Source organism: Apteryx rowi, unplaced genomic scaffold (genome assembly GCF_003343035.1).
Source record: "Apteryx rowi isolate R43461 unplaced genomic scaffold, aptRow1 scaffold_484, whole genome shotgun sequence".
NCBI lineage: Eukaryota > Metazoa > Chordata > Aves > Apterygiformes > Apterygidae > Apteryx > Apteryx rowi.
The window spans coordinates 536,459-560,423 of record NW_020450743.1 but is presented as its reverse complement, the minus strand read 5'-3'; the positions used below and the strand labels follow the sequence as shown (position 1 = coordinate 560,423).

At 41.6% G+C, this 23,965-nt stretch overlaps 2 protein-coding genes across 6 annotated transcripts in view; one reads left to right on the top strand and one right to left on the bottom strand.

Moving 5' to 3' along the window:
- PLPPR1 (phospholipid phosphatase related 1) overlaps positions 1-15,814 on the top strand; it is a 141,192-nt gene extending 125,378 nt beyond the window's left edge. For 3 of the 4 annotated variants that reach the window (XM_026078732.1, XM_026078733.1, XM_026078731.1), the window contains exons 7-10: positions 2,404-2,654; positions 9,766-9,942; positions 12,098-12,229; positions 14,313-15,814. In XM_026078732.1, coding sequence (XP_025934517.1) covers positions 2,404-2,654; positions 9,766-9,942; positions 12,098-12,229; positions 14,313-14,345 — 593 coding nt within the window. In that variant the 3' untranslated portion in view covers positions 14,346-15,814. The remainder of the gene's footprint in view (positions 1-2,403; positions 2,655-9,765; positions 9,943-12,097; positions 12,230-14,312) is intronic. The other variant, XM_026078734.1, reaches the window with a different exon arrangement.
- A 6,556-nt stretch (positions 15,815-22,370) lies between these two features.
- MRPL50 (mitochondrial ribosomal protein L50) lies at positions 22,371-23,794 on the bottom strand. Of its 2 annotated transcripts, none has more exons than XM_026078728.1 (2): positions 23,650-23,794; positions 22,371-22,889 (listed from the first exon to the last, which is right to left on the bottom strand). In XM_026078728.1, exons 1-2 carry the CDS (start codon positions 23,733-23,735, stop codon positions 22,499-22,501), a joined length of 477 nt encoding a protein of 158 aa, XP_025934513.1. In that variant the 5' UTR covers positions 23,736-23,794; the 3' UTR covers positions 22,371-22,498. The 2 variants fall into 2 exon arrangements, with proteins under 2 accessions (XP_025934513.1, XP_025934514.1); XM_026078729.1 differs by lacking the exon at positions 23,650-23,794 and adding an exon at positions 23,441-23,617.
- Positions 23,795-23,965: the final 171 nt, after the last annotated feature.

Below are 23,965 nucleotides of genomic sequence, written 5' to 3'. Positions count from 1 at the left end.
ATCAATATGTATCACAGCTGAAAGCATGATAAAGGTGTCCACCATAGCTTGTTCTACTGTAGCTAGGGTACTGCAGCCCTCAACAGTTGAGTCTGGGCCAGCACTTTTGGTGCTACCAAATACTGAGCAAATGCAGTTGTTGAAATTTCCTTTTTTCTTAGAGAAAAAAGCTGAAGCATCTTTGCACCCATGCAATGCTTGGAGGTTAAACTAACTTTATGAAGTCCATGAGATTTTTCTGAAACATTGTAGTTCTTGACTTGCACTGGCTTATACATTAAAGACCACGGGACATAGCTCAGTATTTCATTCTTAGATTTTCCTGAAGTATTGTAAAGGGCTGGGTATTAATCATCACTGTATCTCCTGTCATTTGCACAGCACATCAAGAAGATGCTATCTAAAGCAAGCTTTGCCAATGTTTTTTAAGAATCAGCCTAAAAGGGAGTATATAAAGCAATATTAATCTCTGGCATAAGTTGCTGCTTTGCCAGGCCAAAAAGATACCTACTGCCTTTTTCATCTTTCTTTTGAACTTACTTACTCATCCACTAAATCAGGAATGCTTGAGGCTCTGGAAAGCCATAGATYTAAAGCATTAACTGAGGAATAAAGGAAATAAAGGAGCAGGATCACTGTTCTCTCCAGTTCCCTTTTAAACCGAGACAACGTAGCACAACAGAAGGGAGGAAGACTGTTGTGCCAGTAAAAAGATAAAGGCCAATCCTGCAGTCCAGTACCAGAGGAAGGCATTCACCAGCCCAATTTACTTGTTGTGGTTGGAAAAGGCAAGGCGGCAGGGTGGCAGAGCACTTCCCCACCAGAAGAAAGACACAGTGCTTCCCACGGGAGCCCATGTTCTCCCGAGTGGAGGCATGCTCTCCGATCTCCTGCCTTGGCCGTGGCCGGCTTTTTATTACCATAAACACAGAGCAGGTCATTGAGACACACGGTGGATGTGCTTTGCCATTTTCTGGGGGGCAGTTCTACCTTGTGGCCTGGAGCTTTGGTAATAAACTCAGCCCCAAAATCGCCTTCGCTGTGGCATCGCTCCTTCCTTCCCACATAGAAGTGTTTAATTTGATGTAAAGCATTTTCCGTTGCATTATGTTGCTGAGTCCCTGATATCTTTGTTTCTCAGACCTTAGCAGTCTTTTTTTTTCTTTTTAACTCAGTACAGATAAGCAGTGAAATTATTATAAACATGATGTTGCCAGCACTCAGGATTTTGTCACAGCCCTCCTAAGATTAACTGTTTTCCCTGGAGCTTCAGCTCTTGATTTTATTTAAATACATAACAATCTAAGCTAATTTATAATTTAAATGACTTTAATCTACGGAGCTACAGGGAGGGAAAGGTAAAAATATATGATCCTCAACATTCACAGACCAAAAGAAAAATATTTATTTATCCTAAATTTTGATGTTACTTTAATCCCTCTTAGAGATTGGGTAGGGGAAGAGGGGAGCTGATTTACTCTTTTGAAACATTTGGGCTTGGCTTTGCTGCAAACCTGCTGTTCTGTTCCTTCAATGTATAAGCAGCATATGTGACTGAAGATCCCTGTATATGTTCATAGTAGCTGTAGCAGCTGTTGGTAACAGTCATGTGGGAGTTAGTGGAGAAGGTGGCAACCACAGGATCAAGCAAGGGACGTTCCATGACCCTGGAAATGCTCCTGGGCTCAAATGCATGTGTCCTCTTGTAGCGTTTGAGGCTATGTGATCCCACTGACATGAGCTGAACTGCAACTGTGTGGGAAATATCTTCTGGGGCAAAGCATTAGAATATGGCCCAAAGAACCTGGCARATATTGCCAGATCAAGATCTTGATTTTTCAACATCAGAACAGACAGTCAAAATCTAAAAGATAATTTGACACCAGATAATGATGTTAAGTGCAGTACTGTGTCTCAGCACTATACGGCTCTTTCACTACAACTTTATAGTTCAGAGCCATTGTATGACCATTTTTTGGTCCAGATCTGGTAAAAAATCATAAATATTCTTAATAAGTCAGGTACAGGAAACCTGACTGCAGGCTCTGAGCCTTTGGTTTAGTAGAAACTTTACAGGCATAGAGCTGCAGAGTTTTCAGTGAAATCAATAACTCTCACAGTTCTGTTCAGAGCTTGCATCACAAAAGTACTTAGGCACATGCTTAACATTTTCAGGTTGTTTTTAAGTCCTCAAGTTGCTCAGTTAAGCATCTGTTAGAGTTAAGCATGCACTCTTCCATATCAGGCCTTTGAAGCAGGACTCTGGCTTATGTTAGTAGGGGATTTTTCTGGGTAGTTACTGCAGGGTTTGGTTCATTGCCTCTCATTATTTCTCTTCCTTTCAAGTACCAAGAATATTTTAAACATCTTTGAATAATAATTATTTTTAACCTTTCCTTACAGGAGTTTTTGCATTTGGACTTTTTGCCACTGACATATTTGTAAATGCTGGCCAGGTTGTGACTGGGAACTTATCTCCTTACTTCCTGACTGTATGTAAGCCCAACTACACACGAAATGACTGCCGGGCCCATCACCAGTTCATAAACAATGGGGACATCTGCACTGGGGATGTGGAGGTGATTGAGAAGGCCAGGAGATCCTTTCCATCCAAACATGCTGCTCTGAGCATCTACTCAGCTTTATATGCCACGGTGAGTGCCAGTGATGATTGCTAGCTTGTACGAGAGGTTTCTGTCTCTGCATMCAGGTGGGGCTTGTTTTCTTAGAGTGACTTTTTGAAGAAAGAAAAGATTGTTATATGTGTGTTTTCTTTCTCCCTTGTTTATCCATGGGGGGAAATTGCCTTCTCTCTCTCTGTTTTAACAGTCCTAGTGTAAGCAAATCCAATTCTCATTGCTTTTGGGTCATTATGTGATGTGGAGGCATGAGATCTTGTCTTTGCTGCTGATTTTCTCTGGGGCCGTGGAGTAAATGTGACCTTTTCCCCTTCGTTCCCCTGTCTCCACAACATTAAAATGAAGTTAATGCTTGCATAGCTCCTGGATCTTTTCTATTTCTCTTGTTGTTCAGTTGCCATGGATTGTTGAACACATAAAATATAAGTTGTACCATTTCAACAGGAGGCTGAACTGGGCTGAATTTTGCTTCTCTTATTTGGGACCTGAATTCCTCATGCAAAGAAGGTTTGAATAAAAGTCACTGCCAGAGTTTCCATGACATAATATAGAGAGAAATGGATCCCCAGTTGACATCTTGAGAAAGGCAATACTGCAATCCTGTCAGGAAAGAAATTATCTCTCTTTAAAAGTCTCTTGAAACATATCRGCTGCCCTGTTGTGTTCTCTGGCTAAAGTTCATGTGATGATTTGAAAAGTGACCCGAGAAGCTGGCTCACAAGAGCATGCTGACCCAGGTCACCTAGAAGACCTCGGTGGTGTTGCCATTAAGATCCAAGTTCTGATTTGACTGCGAGCTGACTAGGGATTTTCCCCTGATAGCCTAAAACAAGAGTGGCAAAGTCTAGCTGTAAGTCATCAGGATTTGAGAATGGCCTTAAACTTATTAATGACCCCTGTCTTTAATTTTCTGAATATTTTACACTCACCTTGGTAGCAGATGAATAAAGCTCCATATTATTACTATGAAATGGAGATGCCACCCCACTGCTGTTTTATTTACTGCCTGTTTACATTGAATTTCATGTGAATTATGGCAGAGATGTAAACTGTTAAGTCCTTTAATCAGGGTTTGTTGGGAAGTGTTTAGAAAGCCCATAAAATTTTGTGGGCATTACCTCCAAACAATAAAAACCCATGTGTGAAAAGCAGCTCCCAATAAACTGAACATTGTGTAGTAGGTGTTTACATCATGATGACCTCTTAGACAGCTGCTCCAAGGTCAGTCTTGGTCCTGGTTTTGCTCTAACCTTGAAGCAATGGCATTAGTAACATCCTTTCACGGACTTCTCCTACCCAGCTTCCCTTGATTCCTGGGAAGACAAGACTTCTCTGAACAGGCTGGTTTCTAGGACTGAAAGGGAATATTGGTCTTCCTTTCTTGAAACTAATCCCCCATCGTTCAGCGTTGCTGAGCCCTGGTCTTTCAAGGGTACTCATGATGCTCACTCCACTGCACTGGAGGGAATTGAATGGCACATGGGGAGGGACGAGCCCTTCTCCCACACAGCTGGAGTTTCTGCCAAACCTTTGCAGCAGATGTGCAGATAGTAGAGGTGTGCATATGATGTTCAAGGGCTAAGGCAGGACTGCTATATCCTACAGATTTTACACAGTCCAGGCCATTTGGGTGACCGTCAGGCCATTTCCATTCCACTCACTAGCATTAAAGGTGCTATCATTTGTCTTTCCTCCACCTGCCAGTGGGAGTAGCATGAGCATAATACAAGAAATCCAGTATTACTCTGCTCAGGTCCAACTTTGCTTAATAATTTTGCTGTATACCGTTCTTTGGGAAATATCTTGCTGATTCTAATATATATGATAGGGTGAGTTGTTGAGCATAAAATACAGGGTATTTGGTTAGTAGTAACTGTGCTTTGCATAAAGCTGTATTTTAGCCACATAGCAAGCAAAATAAAAAAGGCATAACGTGAGGAGGCAGGAAAAGGGAATCAGCATAGGTACTGTCTTTCATCATTCAACTCACTGTTGGGGTTTGGGAGTCCTCCCCCATCACTGACCCTAGAGTATCCTCTGCAAATATCTCTGTACTGATTTGTTCATTAGCTCAGCTAGTGACAGTGCTCCCACTGTGATTGGTTTGGCTTTGTGTTTTTGTTGTTGTTTTTTTTTTATTTTTATCTGGATTTTACATTCAATCAGTTAGGCTTTTTCTTGTCACTCACCAAAGAATCTGTGGAGCACCAAAAGCATCAGTTTTGTGATCTCTTCATGCCAAGATCTGTGAATCTTGTATGCCTAATGCAGCAGAAGGAAAAACCAAGCAGCAACCCAGCTTCCATACTTAAAGCAAAATTAGAGTGATAATTAATAGTTTTATTAATCCCCCAGAGGCAGGGCAGGAAGAGATATCAGTCACTGTTTTCTTAGTATTGGCTTCTTTACAGTTAGAAGCACCTGCTTATAATTGCTTTTTCCATGGGGAAATGAGACTATAGAAATATTCCTGAACTTATTAACATTTCTGGCAAAAACAAACAACTCCCCTAAAAGACAAAATTATATGGAATGAAAGCAAGGAGAACTCTTTTACAGTCATGACAAGGTCTCTGTGATTGAAAGCTACAAATAGTCACTTCAGTTAACAGTTTGGTAATATTTTTAGGCTTCCTCAGCTAAGCTCTTGCCTGGCAGCACCCACAAGTAATGCTTTCCGTCACCTCCATCTGGCTAGGAGGTTCTGCCACATCGCAGTGGACCATGACCTGGCTCCTATTATTTACACCTGGGTTGTTTATTAACGAGATTAGAGGGATACAATATACATGGACATTAAACTTTCAACATTTGGGAAATTCTGACTAGCAGAGAACACTGCAGCCAATCCCTTCTGCAGCTCCGGTCACCATGACCCCACCGACATTTCCCTCCATTTCTGCATTAACATCCGCTAGACAATCAATGAAGTTCAAGGCCATAGCACTTAGGCTTCTGCAGTGAGCATCTAGGAGATTGCATCATGTTCTACAACAAAGATTATTGTCAACGGCTCTGTTTCTCTGTTACTGTGGAAACCCCTACAGTAAGGGAAAAGACTGTCTGTAAAGCTTGTAGGTCACACATTTTTCTGGTGCTGCTCTGAAACTGTGAACTCTCCAAGAAAAATGAACTATCACAAACCTCCCCACCTTCTGCTCAAAGGGTAATACAGAGTTCTTCCGCTCTACCTTCCTTGTCATTGATATAACATACATTATAAATATATGTAAATATATATGCATACATATATATATGTCTATTTAAAACTTACAAACCAAAAGATTTCTAGACTATATATGCTTTTGTGCCTCAGAAAAAGGTAAGAGAGAAATTACACATCACATGGATGCTACTATCACACACAACACATTGCTAAATACACTGCTTGAATGTACTGATAAGAGCACAATAAAGAAACTGAATAGGATATCTATATAATTAAATCATACCCAATTTATTTTCATGTTTGATTTATTCTGTTTTCCTCATATCTTTTTATATTCACTTCTTCCCCCTCTTCCACACATCAAATAACTGTTTTTGACACTTACAATTTTGCAAACAAATTTACTATGTAAATAATATTATGGCAAATTTTCAGAAACATCTTCAGGGTGTAGGAAGTCAAATATAAATGYTTTTCACTGAGATTTTGGGCTCTTAAACAAGGCTTTTAAGTGAAGGAGCAAAGACGTGAGAATTTTCAAAAACACCTTGACTTTAGGGACTAAAGCAATAAAAAACAAAACACAGTGATCAGCAAGTCTGACCAGAATAGAGATTCTCACCCAGACATTTCTGAGTGGAGCTTGTAATTTATGGATGAGCTAGGGCACATCTTCTGGGAAAACAGTCTGTCTTGTTTTAAAACCTCCTAGTGATGGAGAATCTATCACTTCCCCTGGCAATCTGTTCTCATGGTTAATTACCTCATTGCTAAAAATGTCCTCTTTACTACAAGTTTATATTTTTCTGCCAATACACATGAAACTTCAAACAAATTAGGCACATCTCGTTTATAATACGGAGAGCTCTCTCATGTGGGCAGCCTGAACATGCAGTTTCACCTCATACCTTTAAGAAAACAAGCATTAATGGGTTTGTTCTCTGTAGCTAGAATTTGCAGCTGTCTCAGCAGGGCTGTGTTGTTACTTTAAAGAGCTGATGATTTTCCCTTGGATGTTGTAAACTGCAGTAGTGCTTTGGTGCGGAATAGGAAAACAATCCGGCTCCCTATTGCCTGTTTGAATTGGCTTCTCCTAGAGGAAATACATACGGTGAAAGGATGGGTGGTAATTATTCATAAAGTGGCACTTCACTTCTGTAATATTATTTCCTATTGTTTCCATAGAAAAACCTTAAAGCGACTTTTTGAGAGTCAGGTGCAGCTCAACCTACCAGCAGAGAGTGAGGAAAGATTGCCACCTAGTGCTCGATCGCTCGCTGTCATTTCAAGGCACGTACTGCAGTTAGATATTAATTTGGCAACACAAGGCAAGCAGGAACCTCTGAAATATCTTAGTCCTATTCACAGTGCTGGTACAAACTATAATATTCCAATCCATAAACTGAATTTGCCTTAAAGTGATATGCTCAGCAGCACTTTTGAGGGTAGAAAGTTTGTTTCCCCAGGCAAAGACCTTTTTTTAATAGCCAATTTATATTTTCTCCAGATGACGCCCCTGGGTTACAGTGCTTGGTTCCCTGTTGTCACACGTGATCACATCCCATAGTCTCTGTTGCATAACTCCCATCTTAAAATGAACTAGTTAGGTGGAAGCTGCCTGGGTGCTTCTGCCCCAAAATAAAACATTCCAACTCAAGTTCTGTAATCCTGAAAAACTTGATTCACTGATTAGAACAGAAATGCTGTGATTCTGATGAAAGTGTTTCCTCATTAAGCTTGTATTCTCAGTCACATGGGCCAAATTCAGCTGTCATAAGCTTAACACTGCATCACCATGCAGGTGAAAGTGYAATTTTGCCAGGTATAAGTCAAGAGGCTGTCAAACCTGCCTTCCCTGGTCAGTTTCTCTGGCTGGTCCCCTCCCCTTGCAGGAGGCTGCTGCTGCATCACTTCCCTTCTTCTTCTAGAGTTACATATTGAAGTAGTTTTTAAGACTGACATTTTTAACACCAGCCAGTGAGGGGAAAGCCAGCTGTAGGGAGGTTTGCCGGCCCAGCCAGGGAGAAGGGAAAAGGAGTAAGGACAATGAGAAAGCTGGAGTAAAACAAATTGCTCTGTGCAATACAGTGGAAAAAAGGAATACATGAAGGGCAATGGACAGTGACCTTGAGAAAGGACATCATTTTTGCCTTGATCCAAAAAAGCATTTCTTTCATCCAGCCCACAGTGGCCTTTGTATACATGGCTCATGAAGAGCGGGACAGGCTTTATAAAATGCTAAAATAAATGTTCATCTGCCCTGGTTGCCAGTTAGCTCATGGGGTGCTGAGTATGCCTTTCTGCCCTCATTAAAGGGTTGAACACCAGCATCAGCAAGTCATCGGATGGTGATGGTCACAAATGCAAATGCCAAGCCAAGCCTTAGGAGACTTCCCTCAGCAGCACCTTTGGCTTAGGAAAATCTAGAGGCAGCCTCACCCCAGCCAAGCCATTATACTCTTGGCCAAGACTGACAGCATGAGCCAGCACCGTATCCTTAACTGTTACACTGTCAAGGAAGGAAAGCGACTTGCAGGTCTCCACCACCCTGCAGAGTCTCTCTCTCTGAATTCAGCACCCCCTGTGGCAACGCACTTCCCTTTCCTGGAAATGAGGTCCTCCCAGGGGGTGATGAGATTTGTGACCTCCAGATGGTGCTTTCAGGATTCCCAACAGTGGTGTGATTACAGATGGAATTGAAATGAGGAGTGTTTATAGGGAGCCTTTTGTCCAGAAGACTACAAGAACCATCTTTTGACTTTTGACCACTGAAGAAAGGGCAAAGAATGGAAATATTCCCAGCTTTGGTGATTTTCCTTTTTTATACCAACAGCAGTATATCATTTCTTTATGAATAAGGGAGCATCTTTGATGTTAAAAAACTGAAAGAGTTGCTTCCATGGCTTGAAATCCTTCCATTCTGCAGCAGAACAAGTTCAGATCTACACTATGTGGGTCAGGTTCATTTACCAGCTAATTAGTAAATATTCAGTGAATTTTCCAAATGTGTCCTTCTGATTCTGTTTCATGTATGGGAGGCAATATGTCATCTCTGTGCATGCTGGAGGCATTTTTGGCAAAAAATGCGGTATGGTTTGATGCATTTGTTTTGCTTACCAAAGCTTTGGAATTCATGCAGGTGTCCATACTTCCTTGCTGAAAAGGATTTTATTGTATTTCTTTGACGTTAGTCTTTGTTTGCTTTATATTATGCTCATTTTGTCACTCTGGAATTAGTGACTGGCTGCTAATTTTGCCCCACACATTTTACTCTTTTTGTCAAATGCATTTAAAATAAAAAATAAATAAACTGGCAAAATTATGCGGAGTATATTAAACAAGTTTTCTGAGCACAGTGAAACTTTTTGCTTTGTAATTACGTTTTCAGAATCAATTTTTTTTAAATAAATCTTTCTCATATTTTGTCTTTCCTTTCACCTTGCAGAGAAAATGTCTGTAGTCATTTCTCTTAATATCAAGAATCTGTTTTTTAAACTTTACTGTGCTTAGAAACTGGAACAGCTAGTTATATGGATGCTAGGTACTCTATCATATGTGCATTCCAGATTTTGCAGGAATATAAACTTCAGTTCTCGACTCACTTTGCACCACAATCAGTCATGTACGTTCGTGTACGTGTTTCGTGGCATATGAGCAAGCATTTGTACARTTTAGGAAGTCAAGGGAACTGAGCCTATACATATTAAATCAGAAACTCCACTATGTAAATGCAGTTGATTGGATATTGGACATCCTGAAACACCACTTTCCAGTATCTACTTTATTCTCTTTAAAAATATTCTCTGACTTAACTTAAACCTCTTCTTTCATTTCTCAGTGCTTTTCTATGAACCGTGGATTTTGTTGCATCCTCGCTGACTTAGCATATGTCTGGATGGAAAAAAGATTGGTTTCTGGCAGAGCTTTGTTTCATTTGTGGCTTGTCCTGTGTTTCAGATGTACATCACAAGCACAATAAAAACAAAGAGTAGCAGGCTAGCCAAACCTGTGTTGTGTCTGGGTACCCTGTGTGCTGCATTCCTCACTGGGCTAAATCGAGTTTCCGAGTATCGAAACCACTGTTCAGACGTGATCGCAGGCTTCATCTTGGGGAGTGCAGTAGCTTTGTTTCTGGTAAGCTCATCACTCTTTCCCCATTCGTTTTAAAAAAAAAAAAAAAAACTCAGGTCAAACAAAAATTCTTTTACTATTCTCTTCTTGCCTATCACAGCTGATTAATCCATTTCCTAAGAACTAATTCTAGCCCCATCTAATTGGATGTATCATCAGAGAAAATCCTAATATGAAATCAGGCTGATTTTAATTAATAAGGCTAATATGATCACATTCATATATCCACATGTAATTCAAGATTATTTTAATTACTGTACAGTGCTCTTCCTTGGCCTGTCCTGGAAAAATGTTCTAACGATGAAGTAGATTTGAACTAATGCAACAGTGAGTATACTTGAGACTTACTCCATCCTGGTATTGCAAAATCCCACTGGCTGCCTGGTATCGGGCAAAAATGTAGGATACAGGATGTTGTCTGAAATTCTAAGCAATGGTCCTGGTTCTCCATTTTGATTGCACAGACACAAAGGAAATGCAACAGAAAGGAAAGTCAGGCCACATTCCCTGGAAGACAAAACCACCTCCCTTTACAACATCTGGAGCTGAGCCGAAATCATTCCCCTTCCCATAGGACAACCAGACGTATTAAAACATGCCGTCCAAGGCCTCCCCACAGACTCTAAGTACAGCATCTGTCTCAGGAGTTTGAATGTTACTTGCTCCTGTCTTAGCTGTGTGGATTTTGTGTTTTGCTTTGGCAAGGAATCTCTGGCTGCGAGTTTACCCACACAGCAGTCCAAGCAGTTCCTGGCCAGTTCACTATTACTGAGAAATCCGCCTGGCTCCAGTTAGTCAAAATATACTGCAAAACCATACACCGTGTAGCAATGAACACTTTCTTTTTCCATGTACACAGCTTCCTTACCTTTGGAAAGGTTCAAAATAGTATGATTCCAACAGGACATCCTTATCAAATAGTGGAAATAGGGCTGAGAGGAACCTCAGGAGGTCACTCAGTCTATCCAGATCCCCTGCACTCAGGATGGGTCAATTTTCAAAGATATCTTATATCCAGATTGTCCTGTTACTGATTTTTTTTTTCTATTCTGTACTAAAAAAAAAAAAAAAAAAAAGCCCTCCACACTCATCTATTCCAGTGCTTCCTTTCAATAAAAAGATGCCCCCATCTTCTGATGTGGATCTCCTTGGCTTTAATGTAAGCACATTACTGTTTGCCTGATTCCCACTGGAACAGGCAGTTTAAATCTAGCCCGTATAATATAACAGGCAATTTACCCATACATCTGGTCAGGACAATTCATACGCTCCCAGCACCTGTTTTCAGCAGTGACAGCCTGCTCACAAGCCCATTTTGGCCCTGCAGCTCTTCTGCTGCCCTGTAAGCAGCACAAAGCTGATTGATTGCACAGAGTGGAAAAGGTCCGCCGGGAGCTTGGTGCTGGGAGCTGCCTGCTGCCAGCAAAACTCAGCCAGGCTGCAGCCTGCTCCTTGCTCAGGTCTGAAGAGCAGCACAGAGAAAGAGCCAGCAAGGAGCTGGCTTCAGAAATTGCTCTGGCAGTAGATGTGTCAGCTCCTATACGTCCTCTTTCCTCTCTGTTCCTGAGTCCCAAGCAGCGATGTGCAGAGTTCGGCCTTATTATCATCATCTTGTGCATGCACACAGATGGTACCACGTGTGCAGTAAGTCTGGTCATGCCCTAGAGAAGGGGATAAACACCGCGGAGGTCATGCTACAAGTATGTGGAGATGCATCCAGATGTGAGGTAGATTTGGCCATTGAATGTGCTGTTCCATGGTTTGGAAATGACAGTCAGGGTCTCAAAGGAACATCAGAAATGCAGCAACAGGGTAGTCCACAGTTCTGTGAGGATGAAGTAGACACTGTGGCAGCCTCCTCTATGTGAAGAAGACCTAACACTGAGAATGGTTGATCACCTCATGTTACAGGCCAGATAAACCCATTTGCCAAGGTAGTGCACCACTCCCAGCTATGTCAGTAAATGCACTGTAGCTGAGGGCTGGGACAGATGATGAGCTGAACCAAAACCTCAGGTTACGTTCCTTGCAAAAACGGGCAGTTTTGAGTTACTAAGTGGGAATGAATGCCTGAGACACCTGACAGGAATTCCAGTGAATTCCTGGGACTGAACATGCTGACCTTGCTCTTTTTTTTTCTTTTTTCTATATTACGTAGGGGATATGTGTTGTGCATAACTTTAAAGGCACACATGGAACTCCTTCTAAACCAAAGCCTGAAGAACCACGAGGAATGCCACTAATGGCTTTTCCGAGAGTGGAAAGTCCACTGGAGACACTGAGTGCACAGGTACTGTAAAGCCACTCACCCAGGCCATCACCAAGCAGACTGTCCCTTCCAGCAGAGTAAAAACTAGTTGTATGCATAACTGCATAAGGGGCTGGTTTCATCCCTAACATTAAATCCAGAGCGAGTTTGCATCAGGGGTGAGTGTGTTTAAACATATTTATTCCTGAACGTCTCCAGCGCTCTAGACTTTCTGCCCCTGTACACGTTCACAGCTAAAGCAGCAGGATTTTACCTACCATGGCTCTGCATATCTTTTGTGGTAACAAATTTTTGCTTAGACGAACAGAAAACTGAGAGAAAAGTATAGGTAATTTTGCCTAATTACACTTTGGGATGCTTTGGGGATTTCTTTCCATAAATATTAATACTAACATTTGTAATCCAGAGGAAAAAACATGCCGTTTGAAAAATTATGATAGAAATTAGTTTCTTATTGTACATTCAGTATCTTCTATAAGAAGACAAAATCATACACTGTTTTCTAAGTTGCTAGGAGAGAAGCCAAGAAAATTCAAGCTTGCAAGAAATAGGCTAGTGGGAACATTTAATTTGGTGTTACTGATAAACTACTAACTTCCAATGGAATAACGGAAACCTACCCAGTCCTCACAAAACAAACAAGCAAATGCTAACTGCCAAGAATTTCTAGGAAGAAAGTTTGAACCGTAAGCTGTAGTTTATCAGTTCTCTGTAAGGCCCTGATGTAACTTATTTGTGCTTTAAATTTTACCTCATCTTTTAGGTGGCTTGTCACTGCTGTTGAGTGTGTGGTGTGTGGCAGGGTCAGCAGGGAATTTTATCAAACCCTTGGACGAATTGACTGAAAATAAGAATGAAATATATATGTACATACATACATATATATACCCATGTATGGAAGAGATGCTGCTTCTAACAACTAGAAATATTTTGCTTAATTGAAAAGTCAATTTTCATTATGAAAAGTTTTGCTAGAAGACTTTCAACCAGTTCTGTAGAATTGTGTGCATGAACTGTTCTAGTGGTGGACTTGCAGGCCAGAAACTAAGTCCTTTTTATCTATTCCAATTGCATTTTGTATGACAAAGGGACTGAATTGGTAAAAATATTCATGGATGGTGAGAAAAATTTTGTCTAGCCAGCTATTTATAGTTTTCAGACTGTAAGGAGCAGGGATTAAGCCAGGCCCGWGCTGCTGGAGTCCACTATAAAAAAACATGATAATTTTCTCTGATTCAGTATATCAGTCTCTAAATGACCATACACCTACCTTCTAGGAGCAGACTAGAAAAATGTGCTTTTACTCTGAAGCTATTATAAACGAAACAGTGGTGGTGGCTGCTCATTACTGTTTCCTCAGATATGGGGGATGCAGCATCCTTACTTGTGTAGATTTCTGCGTCCATGCGCTCTCTTACTTTCCCTTGCACCCACACAAATCCTACAGATACAGAAAGATCCTGGGAAGACCCAGTGCTGCCACTGAGGTCCTGGACACTGGCTTCCAAGAAAGTCAGGTTGTCACTGGCTGTTTCAACCCAAAGAGGACTTCTGCATTGCAGTTTATTTGTGGCTGCCTTTGTTTGGGCATTATTACCCCACCTCTGTATGGTTTCAAGCTCTGTAATTTGCCAAGGGTCAAACTATGTAGGACCTACTGTGCCCCATGCCCATGTCACATGAAGTTTACCATACAAAGCCAAACCATGTTCTTCCAGGCTCTTCATAGATGGTATGAGTCCTGCCACTGCATGAGAAATTTTGAGCCTGCACTGATGTGTCTTTGGGGGCAGAATCCAGTCTGGTTTGAAAGACCCTGGAGAAAAGGTGGCACCTTGTTTTTCAGGCATGTTAATGGGCATTCATAGCTCAGAAGCAGGGCTTGAGTTCAGCATTCCCACGTCAGCCTCTTTGCTGAGATCAGAATAAGCCTCAATTATATTTGCAGTGACTTCTTCCTTTTAAAGCCCTTCATTCATCAGGCAATAGATTTTGTATCTCTGCACTTACTGTGGAGATTTTTCTGATCCACTTCATGCACTAATATATGTAAATGACAACATGTGTAAAAAATGTTCATGTGTTTGCATTTTCCTCTTTGTAGAATCACTCTGCCTCGATGACTGAAGTAACCTGAGTTTGAAGATTGGCATCAGAAGATATTTTTTATTACCCTCCAGTACAATACTCCAAGACACACAGTTAATAAATGTCAAACTGTGATGACCAGTATTATGTTATGTCTAGTTAGAGGCTGATGTTTTGTACATTTTTTGTATGAGGAAKTGATGTAGCTTGCCCTGATTTTTTGTCAGCTTTAATATTATTATGCCAGAATTTAAAAGCAAAACAGAAAAACAAAAAAAAAAAAAAACTTTTCTTGTTAAAAGTGTGCACTGAGGAACTACATCTATGGAATTGTTAATGTTGTTATGTGATATTTGTACACAGATTCTTTTTTTCTTCATTTTTGAATTTATATACCTTGAAATAAAATAATTCACTTTTACCTTTTCTTACCATAAGAAATGCTTCTACCAGTAGGTCAGATTCTGATCCTAGTAAGCTCAGCATAAATCTGAAGTAATTGCATATGTTTAATTCAGATTAAAATAATGCTGAGCAGGAATCCAGCCTGAATAACATTATCAACAAGTGATAAACAACCATTGTTGATTCAGTGAGCTACTTAAGCATTCCTTCGCACCATGGACTTCCATTACCCGTTCCACTTCCAGACTACTTGACGGACTTGAAGTATGTCCTTAAGCATCTTACTGAATCAGAGCCTGATCTGGGGTAGAAGAATTGTGCTAGTCATTAAGGATAACTAAGACAATATGCTCAGTCTGCAATATAGACAGATTGGACGTAAAAATTTACAGTAGTAGCTGATAGCATGTGAGCTGACTATATCATCTCCTTAGATCTCAGTTCCTCCACATGGCCCAGCCAAAGCTCCCAGTGAAATTTAATATGGCTTCAGGAATAGACTATGGGGATTTACAGCCATTGCTGTGGACCTGAGGCTGGGCTTTAAGTGTTTCATAACTTCATCATAGAGTTGTGGGGTAACCAGTAACATTTGTGCAAAGAAGAAGTGACACCACTTCTTCAGTGGAGTGGGAAAGCTTGGCATTCAGACTCGTGTAGCAAGGAAGCCAGTTCTGCCCTGACCGTTGGCACGGACACACTGTTTTCCCTGAGGGGCTTTCATGAGTTGCAAAAACAAGCCTGGCGCAGTCTGTAGCAGCAGTCTGCTTTTTTGTAAATCCTACCATACAGAATTTATATCGAAACTGCTATTTTACAGTTTAACAACATTGTTTAAGGAATAAAAATGAGAGAATTTTTGGAGGGCGGGGCACACAAGCAGGAGTCCATTTGCAATCGCTAGAAGTGGGGTAAAGGCTTCATTTCATGGTTTTTGACTGTTTCTAGGATTTTCCTGCACCTCAGTCTTCTAGCATGGTGATAACTGCTGTATGTCTCCTTTAAAGAACGGAACCTCTGTCTGTACTTTTACTGGAATGTTTACCTCACATTTCCATGTTGGTTATTCTTGGCTTTTTTTGTATATTTTTTTCCAAAACAGATGAAAAAAAATTGTCACGAAAAAAAAAAATCTGTAGCCTGGTCTCTGTTATTTGTGTGTAACAGAATATTTGGGATGCCTCTGTGTCTTGTCTTGCAGGGATTCTTCTGAGTTGTTATTTTCTTGTGATTCGGCTGATGTCTGGTTCACTCTTAGAAACATAAAAATCAGACTTGGGCCATGCAGGCTTTCTGTGACTAGGAGGTCTGGTTTCCTCGCTACAACTTTGATCCAAATTCCACGGAAACTCTGGGAAAGTTTCTGCCAAATGAGATTGGCTTTGGAACCAGTCCTTGTGCATTAGGAAGACAATGACATGTTAAGAAAGCTTATCAGCAATCAATACTCCATTCAGTACAATCACTCAACAGGAACTACACCACTCATGCTGCAGTGGGCTAGCTGGGGGTTGAATTTTAAAATAAACCCTTTACATTCTGTAGCCAGCTCTCTGCAGCTGTAGTCCATGGGGTCATGTTCCTCCTGAGTGCGGTGTTACCACTGTGCGGATCTTGTGTTCTTGGTTAATAGCATGAACAAAATTGGTAGGGACTCTATCCCCCTCTGCTTATCCTCTAGTGTAATGGCATGGGCATTATTTCTGAAGGTGGAAAATGTGGTTTTGAGTTTCCTCTGCGCCCTCCAGGCTGAAGAAGGATTTGAACRTGGATTTTCCATTTCCCAAATGGCTGTTTTTTCCTTTCCGTACACTGCAGTGTCCTGAGAGGCACCTCTCTTCCCACTTTAAAACAAACAAGTGTACCCAGCTCTGCTGTCTGACAAGATACATAGGGATGCCTCTGCCAGGAGAGGTCTCAGGGCTATGGGTCCACAGGGGCGTGCATGCTTCCTTGCAGGTGCCTATGGTCTAGATGACTGGTTAGATGAAGATACACCCATACAGACATGCTCACTGCATTTCCTCTTGGCTAGCTCCATATGTTTGCATCTGTTTTAGATTTATAGTACACTCAGCCTTTGCAAGTTGCCAGATGATACCCTGAATCAAAGTTTAAACCTGAAAACACATTTGCTTTTCTCAGGTACCTTTCCCTTTAGGAGCAGTGTGTTCTCCTCTTGGAACCTGTGAGCCAGTGAAAACTCAGTCTTTAGGTAGCTCCTGGATTTTGTTTTTTTAGTTCCTGCTCCGAGGCACATAATTATTCTGCATACAGTGAGTTTGGTAGGCAGCTAACAATGGCTTCAGGAGTCCAACATAATGACCGAGTGCCTAAAATAAAGTGTTGCTGCACCTAGATTTTTCATCACAGACTTGGATCAGCTCTTACAATGTATTGATGGCTTTTGCACTGCATGCAGCTTTATATACTTCAGGTATGAACCAGGCCTACATAAAGTGTTTGGCAGCAGTGCCTAAACTCCAGCTTATGGAGAAAAGTGACCCAGCTGGATGGTTGTGGCCTCTACCTGCACACCCAGCTGGCTCCCATCTGACAGTGAGGTGGGGACCTCTTGTCCATACTCCTCCTGGCTCCTCCTGGTATGAGAATTGTGCCTCTTGGCTGTGTTAAGGCTTTCGGATGTGACTCATGAGATCAGGAAAAACATCTGCCCCTGCCTTGAGTACATGTATGAAGGCAAAATTGGCACAACTGGCCAAAAGCAGAGGTCAGTACTAGAAATACAGCATTAATCCTCCTCCAACCTTGAAAGAGCATGCCCTACAAAACAACTCTCATTGAAAAGTCTCAGGCATTGGTCAGTATCTCAAGCTTCAGCCAACTCAGGCCATGTTTCAGATAGATCCAGCCAAGGCCTGCCTAGTTTGCAACCTTGCACCTTTCGGTAAATGTATTATCATTGTGGTTACTTGAAGCAAAAACCAAAGGCTTGGGAGACATATTGAGCCAAAGCAGAGGGAAGAATTGCATGAAAGCTTAGAAGAGCAATGATACATGTTATGTGTAATGGTCACTGCAATTGTTACAGTCTGATCCAGCTCCCACTGGTTTTAGTAAGACTTGAAATAGGCCATTAATAGGCTTCTGTCCACAAATGGATTAAAGTTAATGTTGCTTATGCATTTGTGTTTCCCTCCATCTGCTACTAGCCTACAAAACAGAAAGTGGTTAGAGGAGCTGGAAATGCAATCTGTAATCCTAGTACAGTGATGCTCCCAGGACATCCCTCCACAGCATGACCGCAGAACTCAAGAGTTTATACTAAATAGCTAATATAGCTATTTGATAAAATAAATACATATTTATTCCTCTCCAAGGAAGGAAGTCCTTAGATTCGGTTCACCTGATGTAAAGGCTTTTGGATGTTGTCCCTAAATATTTGTGGAAAGACTCTTCCTCTCGATTTCATAAAGTAGACTTTATATGTTGAGTAACTCCCACTGTAACCCAGGGATTCACTCATAATGTATACTGGCTGATATGTTGGCCAGATATTAAGGAAAGGTGCTAAGCAAGATACAGGACAAGGTTTACATCAGCAAGTAAATGACTTCTGGGAAAAGGATGAAAGACTAACACTACTTGAATAAATTACTGTCATTATATTTGACTGACTCAGCCCACTGTAGCCTGATGAGTAGGTAGAGGGCTCCATGGAGTTTGTTATCCCAATTTGTATTTCAAGGCTGCCTAACACTTCTCTATAATCTGGCTAGCTGTGGGGCATCTATGGTGTGGCAAACAGGTGACGGAGCCAAGAGCCAAGGTGGTTGTGCAAGGTACTCCCCATCACATCTTATCAGCCAGTGGAACAGCTTATCTCCTGTCAGATGCAGAACTGTTCTTGCAAAGCCAGTCATTTTCATTCATGAGGGTGTTGCACCAGATTGTCTGGTTTCAGGAAATGGAACAAACACCCACTGCACAGCAGTGCAGCCTTTTCTCCGCTGCCCCCCAAGCCAGTCACCTGCTCCAAATCCCCAGTGCCCTTTTCCCACAAGTCACAGAGCTGTGAAGGGTCATCAGCAAGGAGAGAGGTTTGGGGATAACTGCAAGTATGTTAACACTTTGTTAACTGTTGTAACAGTTAACACAGAGATGAGGAATTGACAATAGAAACAGCAAATGCTTAAATAGAATGGACTGAAATACAAAAAAGCATGGACAAAGCTTATGAGATCAGGAATCCAGCCTGTTTACTACCACTTAGCTTTGCTACAGCTAGACACCTCACAGCAGTTGGGTGAATAGTTGTGCAGAATGGTGAGCACTTTATTAGTATAAATCTGTGTTTTGCTAGGCCTTTGTAACAGGCGTTAGAAAGGCAGCACTATATAAAGGCTTGGAGGGGAGACTGTGATTGAGAAACTCCTGAAAAACAGAACAATGCAATTGACTGTGAAATGAACCAGATCCTGTGGGAATTCTTCACAACAAAACACGAGGTTCACTTCAAGTTTGGTTCTGTCCTGGAAGAAGACACTACTGTCACTTACTAGGATAATGAGATACAGCTGTAAACTGTGTTGTTAATGGGAGTTAATGGGAGTGCATTGAACAGGATTAACACCAGTTTTATAAAAATGACTCCTTACCCTGGAGTATTGCAGTACTTAGTTCATTGGCTTCAGCTTCATGAAATTTCAGGAACAAAATCAAGAATTGTCGTCAGACATATCTCTATAGGAGTCAGAAAACAGATATTGCAGCACTAGCATGAAACATCTTTGCCATTTGAAATGAAGTCTACTTTTGCTAAGTTTGTGGACTTTAGTTACCTCACTGAAGCAACATTTGGGCCTAAAGTGTACTTTTGGAAAGAAATTGTCAATACCACATTTTTTATCATATTCTCTGCCTTAGGGTTTCCAGATATTTTATATGCATTCATAGCTTCAGCACTCCTGTATAGTACAAAACTGTTACTATAAAGCCAGTTATTTTCTCTCACAAGGGCTTGGTACAAAAGGACAACCATATGCTTCATTTCCTGGCCCTCCCTCTTCCCCAGTGCAAACAATCACTAATAATCGTGATTATTTTTTCACTTGTTTCCAGATCCTTCCTTAATGCAAAAAAGAGCACTTCCAGGCTTTGAAATACTTCATACAYTTAACAGGATGTACTCTTCAGTAATTTCCTAGAATGGTATCAACAGCAGTAGGACTAAATAGAACAGGTCTGAACGTGTGCTCAGAATCGTTAGAAAACTCCTGGTTTTGGAGAATGGGACTCTGCTGATGTGCCCAAGCAAGCTGGCAGGTGGGACGATATAGTTCTGTCTCCCTCAGCTGCTTGTACAGATGCATGAGCCTCTTCACAGAAAACCCCAGCTTTCTTTCATTCATATAGACTTCTCTTTACCCAGTCTGGCATATAATCTCTCACTTATGAAATATGTTCCTAACCTAGCTTCTTTCAGCTTTCTTTTGTTCTTCTCTACTGGCTCTGGCTATAATAAATGAATATTAGGCCCTGCAAATGCAGGGACAGGGCTTTTTTTTTTTTTTTTTTTTTTTTTTTTTTCTTTTGAGTCTTTTCAGTATTTATAATTTAACTCAATAGAAGTTAGGTACTTTTGAAAGTTCAAGTGTTATAAACTGCTTAAGCACCTTTGGAAGTCTAGCTCTTAGCCCTTCCACAGCTCAAGAGTTTTAAGACTGTTTTCAGTTCAGACTTCTGCTTTGTCAGCTTATTACAAACAGCTAGAAGTCTTTTACATGAAATGCCTGTATCTGATTTTTCCTCCTTGTAAGTTGTTTAGTCCCTGAGGCTTCTTGCATAGCTGTGGTGAAGGAAGTCTGAGGTGTTTAGCAGAGGGTCTGAAGTGTCTGAGATTTAGGTAGTGTCAGTGTCATATAACTCAGACACAGCAAAATATGAGACAAGGCTGTTGTAATTAACAGCCTCCTCCTATCTTGGCTATCTACCCTTCTATGTTTCAATCCTTTATTTTTCACTCTCTCTTCTGATTACACTAGCCACAATGAAAGACAAAGGACAGGGGGATGAGCAGAAAGTGCAGCTACCGCTAAGGTAGGATTTTGGATAGTAAGGAAACATACTTGGAACCAAGGAGACAGAAGCACCTTTCCTCTGAGTGGAAGTAAGTCGTGAAAAAATATTTTCACTTCCTACATTGCTTCCAGATAGCCATTGAAACAGATCAGCATGACTTATCTTCTCGTAACACAAAAACTCATCCAAGTTGCAAAACAAAACAAAACAAAACACCCCAATAGCAGGCAAAAGTGTTTGTCTGCCCAGAACAGATAGCAGAACAGTTCAGTATAGTTCAGTCATTGGCACACGCATCTAGACCTGGTGCTGAATTCCCTTTGTGCTATTCACCTGATCTTATCAGCTGTTATGCATTACATGGAACCATAAAAGCTTGTAGATGAGCATAGCCACCTCAAAATATTTATTTGAAAAGTGTTCTTTTCTGTCCCAACATAATTCATGTGTATACTTAATTTCTAAGAAAATGTCACCGTGAAAGACAGGCATATTACAGATTTTATAACACAGTTGGTGCAAGACCATCTCCTGCTCACTAGATATTACACACAGATTTAGCTCTATCAGGCTGTGTTTGTGCATAAGCTGTAAGGGATTTGTTAACAGATGGTAGTCCACAGTCATCAGTGAGACATCCCCAGTTCTTTCACTGTTGCCTTACAACAGAACATTTAGTACACTTATGCTATTCTGGAATTCTACAGGACTCAAAAGGAGGAATGCTGATTCCTTTCAAATTTATTGAAAGTTATGAGAAGAAAGCAGTACTTAAGATTGCTGAATAAACAGAACATTTTAAAGCACAATAGCAGCAGTTTAAAAGTGTGCTTCAAGAATTATGATATTTTGCAGAAGTGTAAGCTAAAGAGTTTTATGAAACAGAAGGTCTAAGGTTCAGAGAAGTGAATGGTATAATCCAGGGTATTTCATGTATCATTCTCTGCACACATACAGAATCTGTCCTCACTCTAAACATCCTGTTTTGCAGAAATCTTTCACAGAGTCAGTAATAGGTATTTTTCAGATTATTGCATAATTCTTTTATTTATTGCCCTCTTGAATTTGCTGCTGTCTCCTTTCATCACAAACAAAACTACACATCAGTTACATGGAAAGAAAATCTAGTATTAAGTAATAGCTATTTTGAGAATCAATAGATCTAAATCTAAATAGATCTCTAATGCTGAGTCAATAGACCACAGAATTCCACTTCACACTCACAAGGTTTCTATTTTCAGGAGAAGAAGTGGAGTTTTGTTTTAAGACAGGACCTGCAGTGACTTTTCAAAACATTGTTTCTGACAGGTCTTTTTTTCAATCTCAGAAAAAAAAAAGAAGTGTCTGTTGGCCTAGTCTAGGTGTCTGAGTGCTCTCTCCATAGTGAAAATGCACTAGCAAATGTCGATTACACAGTGCAGATTGGAAAACAGGAAGTTTACGGGGTGCAGGAAAGAAATAGGAGTTGGTCCTCTCTGTTTTTCCCCCACTAGGTCCTGTAACTTTTAGGCAGCATGGTACAGGCAGGAAAGCATATGTTATTACCTTTACTAACCACACTGTGTCACTGTTTCATAGCACGAACTTCTGCTCTTTTCAGAATACAATAAACAGAAACAATGACATCTGAAGACAATTAAATGAACTTTTATTGATGATATTCATATTTTTGGTTGATATCACAATGAAAGGGCTCTGCTACGCAGTTCTGTCTTAAGAACGCAAGCAAAACAAAGTGATGCTTCATAGTGTGACTCACTGTTCCCACGTAATCTTCAGGTTTGGGGGTAGCTCTGCAGCACACAGTTCATCAAACTTTGATACATCCTTCACAGGTGTGCTGTAGAAATTCAAGACATCCTTAGCACTGCACATCAGATGAAGCTGTGAATTGGGGACAGTATGACCAAGTTCTGATGCCAGCTGAGCCAGGAGGCGATACTTTAACCTATTTTCTTTTAGAGGTGTCTGTTGCCAATTATCAGGAATCGAGGGTCCAAAAATCTCCCTGACAAGAAACTCGAGGCTACTCTGGAGATCCTCTGGAGGAAGGTACTTTCTGCTGCGTGGTGGAGGACAGATCAAGCTGGGTTCCTTTTTCTCTGGCTCAACTATTTTGTCTACTTCTAGTTCTTCCTCCTTTTTCCTGTTGTTATAAGACATAAGACACAATTATATGATTGACATCATATAAGACAAATATTTTCAGCCTCTTGGCTACTTAGGACTGAATTAGAGCACATTTCTACTCACAATCTTTTAATGTCGGACTTAATTTAGTCTGTAGAGAGTTTACACACCCTGTGGACAGAGCAGGTTATATGATGCATACAAGAAGCACCTATGCTAGCCCCTTAGTTTTTACCCCAAATGCAGCCTGCCACAGAGCTTGTCGATACATAGCAATCAATTGCCTTGCTTATTTTACTGCTTGAAGAATGAACAGAATTTTAAACCAGCTTAATGACCTGTTTTCCTAGTTTCAGATCCATTTGCTATTTTGYTGTGAAACAGGATAATAGAGAAATAATAACCACTACAGTAGAAAAATTTAGTACCCGCAGATGAAAAATATGAATATTTTGGACTCTCAAATTGGAGTTCTACCTGGAAAAAGAAAGCCTATCCCACATCATCTGTCTTGCTGCTATCTCACAAGCTGGCACTGGCCAACACAAGAAGTATGACTTTGCCTACCAAGTGATACTCATCTTCATCTCCCCAGCGGAGGGCACGGCAACAGCCGCAGCCAAGCCCAGCCGCCGCGGCCGGTCCTGGGCCCAGCACGGGCAAGCCCGGGAGAGGCAGAGGACAGAGGAGACCAACGAACGGGACCGGCCGGCCGGCCGCCTCCGGGAGCCTCTTCTCCCACGGCAGTAACGGGCAGACCCTCTCCCCCCGGTTACCTGAAGCTACCCCAAAGCGCCCGGCGCGGTGCGGCGCCAAGCCCCAGCCGCCGCGCTGCCACCAGGAACGCAGCGCCTGCCGCCATCTTGAAGAGACGCCGAGCCGCCTCCCGGCAGCCAGTGCGCRGCGGCGGCGGCGGCGCGAGGAGAAGGGAAGGGGGGGGGGAGACGGCGTCCCCGCGCTGCCTCATGGGAACTGTAGTTCTCTGGCCGCCCGGCCAGGGGCGCGCGGGGGCGGCAACGGCCGCGCGGGGGCAGCAACGGCCGTTCGGGGGCAGCAACGGCCGCGCGTGGCTAACGGCCGCGCGCGGCGTCC

Coding starts and splice junctions, on each gene's coding strand:
- MRPL50 (XM_026078728.1), bottom strand. CDS start 23,735: ATGGCGGCAGGCGCTGCGTTCCTGGTGGCAGCGCGGCGGCTGGGGCTT. Junction 22,890..23,649: donor GCGCTTTGGGGTAGCTTCAG/GTAACCGGGGGG, acceptor TTATAACAACAG/GAAAAAGGAGGAAGAACTAG.